General features: G+C 40.8%; 1 protein-coding gene across 4 annotated transcripts in view; it reads left to right on the top strand.

Annotated features, from left to right (window-relative positions):
* Positions 1-473: 473 nt before the first annotated feature.
* Positions 474-11131, top strand: part of Cnot2 (CCR4-NOT transcription complex subunit 2) — a 91616-nt gene continuing 80958 nt past the window's right edge. For 2 of the 4 annotated variants that reach the window (XM_057757551.1, XM_057757548.1), the window contains exon 1: positions 474-544. Coding sequence is in view for 2 of the 4 variants with exons in the window: in XM_057757550.1 (XP_057613533.1) it covers positions 540-544 (5 nt within the window). In the remaining 2 variants the exon portion in view is untranslated. The remainder of the gene's footprint in view (positions 545-11131) is intronic. The other 2 variants (XM_057757550.1, XM_057757547.1) reach the window with 1 other exon arrangement.

The following is an 11131-nucleotide window of genomic DNA, read 5'->3' as shown; positions in this document are numbered from 1 at the left end:
AGCCGAGCCCCGCGAACACCGCGCCGGCAAGGTAGTAACGGCCCCGGGGACGGACCGCAGGAGGTGCTCGGGGGCGGGGTGTCCGACAAAAACACAAACACAAACACGCTGCGCGTCCCCGGGTGGGCGGACCCACGCCGCCTCACCATTCCCCGCCCCTGCACCCGAGGCCGCGCTCGGACCCCAGGCCGCGGCTCCGGGCCGGCGTGGCGGCGGTGTGGCTCGGGGAGACGGTCGAGGCCGCAGAGCGCCGCCCTCCTCTCGCTCTCCGGAACCGGCGCCGGAGAGCGCCGCACCTCGGCCGGAGCCGGCGGAACCCCGGGGAAGGCTCCCGGGGAGCGCCGAGCTTCTCACCGTCGCCCGGCGTGCCGAGAAGCACCCGGTCCATCCGGCGAGCATTGCTCGCCACCTTCTGCCGCCGCCTAGAGTGAAGTCGGAGCGACGGGGGTCACGGCGGGGGTCAGAGGGTAAAGGTCTTGCTCCCAGCAGCCTCCGCGGTGGATACGTCGCCATCTTGGATCCGCGGGACAAGAAAATTCATGCGGTGAGTTTTTGGCAAATTTTCGGAAGTCTGGCAGCGGGGCGCGCGGCGGGGGAGGCGGATTGAGGGCCCCCGCAAGGCGGGGGAAGGCCTCGGGGCTAGTCCGGTCGCGCCCGGGGTCCGCGGGTAGCGTCCCGGCCCGCCGCTTCCCGTTGCTTTTGTCTCGGCTCCAATCGAGAGAGGGAGAGCGGAGCGGGCGGGGAGGGGGGTGGCGGCGCTGGAGGAGGGAGGGGGTGTGTGGCGGGGTGGACAGGACGTAAAGCGTCGCCGTGCTCGGGCCGCCGCCGCCGCCGCCGCCGCCGCAGCTCCGGAGCCTCTAGGCCCGGTCCCGGCCGCCCGCCTGCCCGGCCGCGGCGGGGCTTTCCCCGCACTCGGCTCCCCCGGCTCCCGCCGGCGCGGAGCGGTCCCCGCCGCCCTGCTGCTTCCTGGGGTGGACGTGAAGGCGGCAGCGCCGGGCAGCATCTGTGGAGCCCCGGCCACCTTCGACGGCTCTGCCACGTTCCCAGCAGCTGCCGGTCCTTGACTCTTCCCCCGTTCTCGCAGTACACGCGCAGCATCCGCCACTTGTGTGTTTTTGTTTGCGAACGATGGGGACATCGGACCGGCTAACGGGCCTCAGGAGCCTCCAGGCCCTGAGACACCGAAGGCCCCTACAAGGTGGAGGGAGGAGGAGAGCAACTCCGGTGCTGCTTCTGCCACCGTTCGCGGAGAGGGAAGCTTCCCTGGTGGTGTAGAGACTTGAGTTCGGATGGTCCTGGGGCGGCGGAGGAACCCCGAGACACTTCTGTCTGTGAAGTTGCAAGCCCTGGTTTCTACTTCCGCCGGGGCCTCTCCTCTCTACCTTTTGCTGTCTTAGGTCTTAACATCAAAGTTTCGTCAAAGAAATAAGTCGGGTTAAAAGAAACCTGGTAGTTCTTAATTGAGGTACTGTTTGTCCAGGAGAGTTCAGAACTCTTGTTATCTGTAGGCCCGTAGAAAAAAGCTACTTGTAATTTTCTTTTGTAAAATGATTTCGAAGTTTTTGTCATTTGCATTTACTTTGAGCCCTTGTTAGTACGTTATTACCGCCAAAGAATTTCTCTGTACGGGTACCACTTTCTTGGAAATCCTAGGGGACATCGCCACTTTTCAACATCTGGAAAACCAAGTGCTTAGAGTGTTTTTGCTTCATTTTCATAAAATTCTTGATCCAAGAATTCTCTTTAATCATCTGGACAGCTCCTAATAAAATACAGCACTATGATCCTTACATTCTTGGCAAATGGTAGTATGATACTGACTTAACCAAATCTGTTCACAAGGGAAGGCAGGCATATTTAGTGTTCAAAAATGAATACATTTTCTATTCTCCATAGTGAGAAATTTTAGAGCTAGGGAATTGTGTCCCTAATGATTTCTCTTCCCAAAGAAATAAGTGGGGGTGATTTATGTGGAGAGAGTGGGATAGACATTTAAAAGTGTATACTTTCATAAGAAGTTTATATTTGGGAATGCTTGGTATATTTGACAACAATCTCTTTCCAAACATCACTGGATTTATCTTTTGCAATTTTGCAAGATAATTTTATGCCAGGTTGGAAGTATTGTTAAAAATCCAATACACTGAAATGGCTGTCTACACCAAAATATTTGCCTGTGTTCAGGTCTTATGTCGTTGATAGGTTTCTTAATGGTTCAAGATCATTGATAAGGATTTTGTGCTGTACTTTCTTACTTAGCTTTTGTTGTTATGTTAAATCCAAAGGAAAAGTTCAAAATGCACAGAAGAGACAGTTTCTTCCACTTTTTACTTTGGCTGACTTTGCAAGATCCTTAATTAAAGTGGAACCTTTTCATATTTTTAAAGTGATTATTTTTTTGTAAGTAGACCAGAAATAAAAAAAAAGTATTTCACATTTTTTTGCATTCCTGTTAATGCTTTATTAATACAGAGGTTAAGGTGGTGAGTCTGTTGGCAGAACACTGTGGTTCTAATGATACAGTATAGAGATATCTGTAACCTTATCAGATCCTAGAGACTGAGAGTCATGTGAACATTAATGTAACAGTAAATACAGCCTTTAAAAACTCAGTTCTCAAATGCTTGTATGATGAAAAGTGAAGGAAATTGTGCCTGTGAGGGGTTTGTGTCCTGTTCATTTGAGAACTGTCCGATCTGGAAAACGAAATAAACTCAAAATGTTATGCTCCCTAAAAGAAATAATTGCTTCTATTTTTCCTATATGAGGGTGGGTACTTAATTTACTTTTTGGTTTCTCAGATATGCCTCAGGTTTACTTAAAACTTCAGAAGTAAATGTACCCTATTATTGGCAAATTAAGTACACTGGTAACCCTACTCTGTATTTCTTAAGCAGGTACTGATATTAACAATACTTTAATGGACCATTATAGAAGGTTTTTTCACACTCCATGGGATGGTACAGTTATTTCCTCTTTTATTGACTAATTTGCTTCATGAGAAAATTTGGCCTTTGTATGTAAGTAAACCTGAGCAGATAGTAATAATCAGTATAAGTAACTATAATTTTGTGCTCTTTTGAAGTGATGTTAAGTAGTAGTAGTATCTTTTGATTAAAATTTTAATTCTGAAATGAATGACGTAGTTCATTGGGTAAAGGCATTTGTCACCAAGCCTGATGACCTGAGTTTGATACCAGAGATCTCCACGGTGGAACAAGAGAATCAACTCCCCCAAGTTGGCTTCAGTAGATATCCACACAAATAAATAATTACATATAATAAGAAACTTGAAGTTTTACTGTAGAGAGTTCATTTTGAGAGCACACATTTAAAAGCAGACTGTAGATCCCATGTGCTTGTTTGAATGGATATTAGAAGAAAACTTACACAAATAGTGACAGTTTTAGGAAAATACTTTTTTTAAAAAAATTGTATACAGTGTCTGCCTGCATGTATACCTGCAGACCAGAAGAGGGCACTATATCTCATTACAGATGGTTGTGAACCACCATTGTGGTTGTTGGGAATTGAACCTAGGACCTCTGGAACAGCAAGCGACCAGTGCTCTTAACCTGAGCCATCGCTCCAGCCCTGGAAATGATACTTTTAAGTATGATTTTCTTACCTGGACGTCAAATAGTTTAAATTTTGTGTAGGTGTGTGAACTTGCCACGTGGGTAGTGTGTGTGTGAGTGCAAGTGTCTGCAGAGGCTGCAGGCTTCAGACCCCTGGAGCCTGAGTTAGCTGTGACCCTTCTGACATGGAGCCTAGGAACTGAACTCAGGTCCTCTGGAAGAACAGCAAGTGCTCTTGCCTGCTGAGCCGTTTCTGCAGCCCCTCTAGTGGATTTTGTAACCACGAAACGCAATAAGGCAAGGTCCCAGGTGGGCGGGCAGTTTCAGAATTAATAAGCTGTACTGTAATTTGCGTGGTATTGTATATAGCAGTGGATCAGAAGACCTAGGTTAGGAAAGAAGTAGTTCGTGCTGATTCAGGTGACTGGCCTTCCTGACCTCTAAGAATGATTTTTACCTTTGAATTTGGAGGAATTGACTTTATTGTAACATTTTTCAGTATGGGAAAAAGCTGTGTTCAAGTTGATATCTAATATAAAATAATTTACATTTGAAAAGAACTATAAGGGAAATTAGGGCTTAAGGTAACAAAAATATTTTATAATTTTTAACTTGGATCAGTTTTTTGAACTTTAAGTGGTAGTATCTTTGTTTCTGTGTGGTGTTCTTTGATTTCTACTTAAAAATTTCAGATCTTAGGACAGATCATGCTGGTATAGCTTATTCATCACTATCAGGGATCTTTTTTTTTTTTAGAAATGGAATTCTTTAATTTTTGTTTTGGATTTTCATGACAGGGTTTCTCTGTGTAGCCCAGGCTATCTCTGTAGACCAGGCTGACCTTGAACTCACAGAGATCCGCCTGCCTCTGTCTCCCGAGTGAGTGCCTGGCTTAGAAATAGAATTCTTACTGTTTTCTGACAGCTCTTTCTCTGAACTGAAGATGCAGATGCCTTCCTTGTGTGTAGCTCATAAGGGAGGGTGCTGCTCCATTATGAAGTGATAAAATGGTTTGCATCATCTGAACCTTGATATGGGTGCATGACTAATACAGTATGCAGATGAGAACCAAACTGTCTAGAAAAGAACAGAACATTTTTTCTTTGCTAGACACTTAAATATTTTGTGCATGATCAAATTCAGGGTCTGGGTCCATTTAGATTGTGTATTTTTGCCCCAACTCTGATGAAAATTTTTCATAAGCATGTGTTTGTGGTGGGGGGGATGGGGGGGAAGGGTTAAGTGTCACTTCTCTGTTGCTTGGTAAACTTACTCAGAACTCATGCCATTTTCTTCATGAACTCTTTCTTGACTCCACAGTCCTTGTGTCTTACTGTTATTGAGTATGCCACCATGAATCTTCATTTACCTTTCTTCTCTCTTTCCCACCATAACGTCCACAGGTCTGAGTCCTAGCAATAAAGGACTCTTGTCTTGATTACATTTACGTATCTGGTACTTTATGTAATGTTTAGCAGATTCTCAAGGAACATGCTTCAGGCAAAACAGTGGCTGGATTAGCAGTTGTCAGTGATTTGTTTCCCAGTCTACAGAGCAAGAGCAACAACACGTTTGGAAAGATGGGTAGATATCTTCTGTTTCCTCAGTTTTTGCTTCTTTCTTTAGAGCCTTCCTTTTTATTCTTAATTTACGACTTTACCTGTTAGAAAGTAGGTAACTAACTTTTTGAGAACTGTCTGTAGGGTTTGTGTGGAATTTTGGAAAAAATGGTAGTACAATATTGATACTGTTGTATTGGTACAGTATTGATACTGAGCCGGTATTTGGTATTTCTAGCTGGCCACAGGCATTTGTGGAAGGTAACATGTAGTAATGGGAAGGTAATTGTATTTATAATACTTAGCCATGACCTACTAGATTTAAGCTGTTTGATGTTGGATTCTTTTTGTTTGTTTTTCTCCTACCTTTTCCTGTCTAATGCCTGACCCAAAGTTCCCTACAGAGGCAGAATTCTCTAGTCTTTGTTTTGTTTATGATATGCTGAGAATCAAACCCAAAACCTTGGCACATACCGGTGAGCCTCATTGATCGTATAATTATCTAGTTTGAATATCATAATTCTTAGGGAGGTTAGGTGAGATGCTTTAGTATATCTTTAAATCTGATTTTTAAAATACATCTAGCAAATTTCAGCTAGAATTGTTCTTCTTGACCAAATTACTGGTCACTCGAATTTTTAATATTTTGATATAGAAATAAATGTTAACATGCTATATAGGTTATTTTACTTTTCTAAAATCTGTAAAGGTATTTGTTTTACGTTTTTGATACTGGGTCTCACTATGTAACCCTGCTTGTTCTGCAACTTACTTTGGGATTACAGATGGGTACCACTATGCATTTCTGAGAGGCTAAAATTTGAGAACTATTTTAGCCACTCACGGTTTGAATGAGAGACCCTTAAAAAGCTGAGAGCCAGCTTTTTTTGTCCAGTTTACAAATACCGGAAACGAGGAGGATAAATAATTCCTGGGCTGCATTTAATGGACATGCTCATGCTTGACTTACAGAAATCTTTTCTTACATTGTACTTATTTAAGTATGTGTCTTCCAGAGACTTGAACTACTAAAGAGCCAAAGGGTGAATATTTTTAAAAAGAATTTGTTCTAGTACTGAGGATGCTCTCTCTTGTTTTTACTTGATTGAAGCATATTAATGTGAAAATAGGTTTTCACTTGGCTAGGTGTGGTGGTACACACCTTTAATCCCAGGAGAGGTAGGCAGATGTCCTGAGGCCAGCCTGGTCTGTGTAGCAAGTTCCAAATCAGCTAGGGTTATATATTGAGACCCTCACTCAAAGAGGAAAAAAAAAAAAGAAAATAAGCCTCTACTCAATAAATTTCAGTGTGCCAATGAATGATCAACAAACTTAGTTGTATATTTGGGTAGGTTGGGTAGCATTGCATAGGCCTGCCTTTTCCTCACCAAACATATTGAGAAGCCATTTTCCATTTATATATCAGATTTAGAAATATAGCTTCATTGTGTATAAGCATCTGGACAAAATGTTATGACTGATTATGTAATAATGTTTTGGGAGAGGAGCATTTGGTTTTGTGTCATAGCTGCCAGGAATGAGCTTTTATGTCTTTTTACTTTGTTAATTATGATTTTCCCGCATACAGATTTTAGTTTTTTCACTTTCATAGATCAGTAAAATTGTATGAAGTTTACCATGTCATTAAAAAGATCTAGTTTGTTTGGCACTTTAAAAATACTTGTACAGTTTGGACAGTACATTCCCAGTATTGTAGTTATGTATGGTTGTCACCTTGATGTTAAAGTTAAAAGTAGTTAAAATTTTAACACTGGCATTTCTAGAGACAGAATAGTCAGCCTGTTTAGACTAGAGTAGAAATAGGGAGTTACAAAGGTCTTTTTCGTCAGTCTAGACTCAGTCTCATCTTTTTTTTATTTTTAGTATTACTCTAGAAAAAATACGATTTATCAAGTTAAGTAGGTATAACTGGATGGTTTGTTTTTTTTTTTCTGGTCACCTTGTAAATGTGGGATATTTTATTCATTTGAGAGAGAAGTTTGAGAGTGGCAGCAAATTTCTGTTTGAAGCTGGATGTCCAGACAATATTCAGCAGCCACTCGTGTTTTTAAAAATTAGAAACATGCATTGAGAAACACTGAAAACCTGTAAGTAATAATATTAAAACGAGAATAGGCAGAAATCAGTCTTTGATGACACATTTTATACATTTCCCTAATGCATAGTTCTGAGAGATGATTTCTGAGTAGAGAGGCCTTGAGCTCTGCCTTAATTTTGTATTCACATACTTTGAGGGTATAGCTTTTACGATTTTTTTTTGTGTGAGTGAGCATGTCTAGTGAGAAATTAAATAAGCTATAACCATTCTGATTTGTATTGTCTAAGGAGAAGTTCAAGGTGTATTCTTAGGCATGCCACGCAAAACCTTGAGGTCTACGGTAACCGGCTTACCATGCAGTTGAGTTAGCAGCCTCCAAAGTGTTCAAATTCAGTATGAGATGGTTAGTGCGTGCGTGCGCATGTGTGTTGGGAGGGGTAGTCATGTTTTCAAATAGATACATATGTGTAAAGAATGGTGACCCGTGTTTCAGGGGTTCTGTGAAACACTTAAAGTGTGTGAGCATAGTTGAGAAGCACTGACCTTCATAATCTCCTGGATTGCTTCCAGTCCTTAGATTTTGTGTTTTGAAGGAGTTAAGACTTTACCTTTGTTTCTGAGATGTAAAATTCATAGATCCTTTTTCGTTTTTAAAAGAAGTAATTTAGATAGAAATTGTGAAAATTTAAATTTTTTTTTCTGGATTGGCATTCCAGGTATTCTCAACCAATTCTTAGAGATTTATTTGAGTGTTTGCTCAATGTTAGACATTATCAGTGCTGGGTGTATGTTAGGGATCAACGTAAGTGTCTACCTATAAGCTAATGTCCTGATTAGGAGAAATAAAATAAGTCATTTTAGAATGTTGAACTTGTGAAGGGAGCAGCACTTGACTGGCGTTGGCTGGAATGAAATTACATAGCGTTGAGAGAGGGCCTTGGTTTTGTGGGGGTATCATTTGAACAGGAAGTATAGGAGGAGAAAGCTATGCAAGAATATGGGTGAAAGATGAACGAGGAGGGACGAGTAGAAGGCCTTGAGGTGGATCAAGTTTTGCATGCTTTGAAGAAAGCAACATATTTCATGATCAATACATGCTTTTTGCATAAACACTGTGCACGCTAACCAGGAAAGAGTGCTTAAGTCATGATCCTGTCTCTTAATGGATGTAAGAGTAGATCCTGTAAGCTTTAGTAAGTTTCAGCAGGCCATGTGGGGATTGGGTTGTTTCTCATTAGGAGGCTTTGAAAATGTTTTCTAGATCTGACAGAATTGGTCTGTCCGTACTGTAGAAAGTTATATTGGAGAACAAATATAAATGACCTGATTTGCATCTCCTTAGAATAATGAAAGCTTGCTTGTATAGGTTTTTGGTTTTGTGGTAATTGGTCATTGGCATTCCTTAGAATTTGGTGGTGTTTTCGTGGTTAATAAGGCCCCTCTTGTGTAGTGTAGTTCAGTAACTGTTACAGTGTGCCCCATACTATTATGTTTGCACCGAGTAATTTCTCATGATTTAAGTTTTTGTGGTGTATTCTTTTTTTTTTTTTTTTTTTAAATTTTCGAGACAGTGTTTCTCCGTAGCTTTTGGTTCCTGTCCTGGAACTAGCTCTTGTAGACCAGGCTGGCCTCGAACTCACAGAGATCCACCTGCCTCTGCCTCCCGAGTGCTGGGATTAAAGGCGTGCGCCACCACCGCCTGAACTTTGTAGGGTAGAGAGAACAGCCTTGTTAATTAAGTTGTTTGAGAGAAATGATGCTTGTCTAGGGTGAGTTGGCCTTCAGGAAGTGGAGGAGAAGACAAGGTGATCCTCCATAGGGCTTCATGGTTTCTGGGATCACACACAGGTTAATTAAGGAGGTGATGTAGCCGTCACATAAGAGGTCTTGTCTTTTTTTTAAATCTTTAATATTGGAACTATGGAGTCACTAGCCAAATTTTTAATATCTTTCCCCATCCCCTTTAAAATAGCCAGATGTCTGTTTCAGGCAGTCTTAGATTCTACATCTGACAATTAAAATCTGAAAGTCCATGGTGTAATTGTCAGTATTGAAGGATTAGATTATCTCTGTTGGACAAATTAAGCATTTTGTGTTACTGTTAGCAAGGTTTTGTGAAAGATTTTTAAACTTGGTAGTTTTTATTTTTTGGAGAATTTGCTTGTGATACATATAAGCCAAAGCTGTAATTCAAATATTTTATGTAAATGGAGAGTACATACTAAGTTTGGGGGAACAAAATTTGAATGTTTTTAATTGACAGCATTTTAAGTGGGTTTTCAAAAATCTTTACGACTAGTCATCCTGAGTTAAAGTCACTACTCTGACTCAGCTATTGTATTGCTCAGCCTCTTCCAATTTCAGTTTTCTAATTTTTTAAGGGAATTACCTCATAGACTGAGGAAAGGACTGGAAATTTGTGCTGTGTTTGTCTCTTTTTGAAAGTACTTGTTACATTGAAGATATTTCTGAAGCAGGTAAGAACTAGCTACAATTCAGAATGTAACTCTGTATCAGGTCCTTAAGTGTAAACACATAGAATACAGTCTTACTTTTATGGTTTTTACATGTTTGTTTTCCTACTAGGAATTTTGTTTAGATGAAGCTGGATGAAGTAAGATGTGCAGTGTTTGAGGAAACATCATTAATTTAGCATTGTTCTCTCAGAGGCACTTTGCACAGTGCAGAGCACGCACTAGGCCTGTAAATATGTCTTGTTGTAGGGGAATGGAAGAGCCATGGGGGAAGACTCTGAATGAGAACGAAGTACAACAGTCATGTATGAAAATCCCACAATGAAATTAATCACTTAGTATGCTAATCTAAAAAATACTAATAAGGAACAACAACAGAAGAGTATCAGCACACCGAGAAAGGGGTTCCCTAATTATTGTTGGTATGGATAGCTCTAATAGGTCAGGAGACAATATATGCATATCCATTTTAAGTGAAGAAATAAAATTTGGAAAGATTCCACATGTAGAAGACAGGAATCTAGCCTTGGCTCTGTGAGTTTTGTTAACTGTGTGCTGGGACAGATCAGTTTGTATTAGGAAGCCTCGGTTTGACAGTAGTGTGTTGCCTCCCTGTATTGCTGATGGCTACTGTGAAAGGAAGGGAATTTGGTTAGCTTAAGCATTTTGAAAGTAAGGTGATAACGATGAGTTGTACTGTGAGTGATGTGCATGTTATTCTGTGATGCTGTTGTATTCATTTGCAGCTTTGCTGTTTATGAACTTTATCCAAATGTCTGGCTTATGGACTTTGGGAGAGGGGAATTTGAAGGTTATTGGAGAGGCACAGCTATTTAGCAGTGATCGTCTTAGTAAGCCACTTAACTATGTTGCATGTTTTTGCACGCTAAAGTACTGGTACTTTGTATGTAATGTTATTTGACTTAAGCCTTCCTTCATCTTGCGAAGTACACATTCTGAGTATCCTTTGGGTTATTACAAATTTTTTGTAACTGTATTTGTGTACCTTATTATTATTGCCACGGATGTTTTCTTGTGCTCGTTTTTTTTTTTCCCCTTTAAAAAAGCTTTCAGTGTTTTGAAAGCATTGTATACAGCACTGTATACATTCCTTGTCTGTGTAATCCATCTGAATAACTGATACTGAGTTTTAGTCTTCAATCTTGAGAATTTCTTTTGGGTACTGAGAGCTTTGGAGTATTAAAAATAAATACCATATAAGGAAAACAGAATAGCACCAATGGCTTTAGTAGAGAGTGGATCACAGAATCTGGAAAATGACGGCCGTGAGTTGAAAGAAAAGGGCAATGAATGCTTTTATGTTTTTTGTCCTGTTGAAATTTAGTTATTTCACATGCTTGTTAGAGTTTCTGATTTTTTCATATTACATTGTTATAAAAAGAAATATTAAAACTTTAGAAAATGGAATCTCATCAGATTTTTTTTCCTAAAAAGACGGAA

The sequence above is a fragment of the Chionomys nivalis genome, chromosome 25, assembly GCF_950005125.1.
Source record: "Chionomys nivalis chromosome 25, mChiNiv1.1, whole genome shotgun sequence".
NCBI classification, from domain to species: domain Eukaryota; kingdom Metazoa; phylum Chordata; class Mammalia; order Rodentia; family Cricetidae; genus Chionomys; species Chionomys nivalis.
This window is presented reverse-complemented; position numbering and strand designations above follow the sequence as displayed.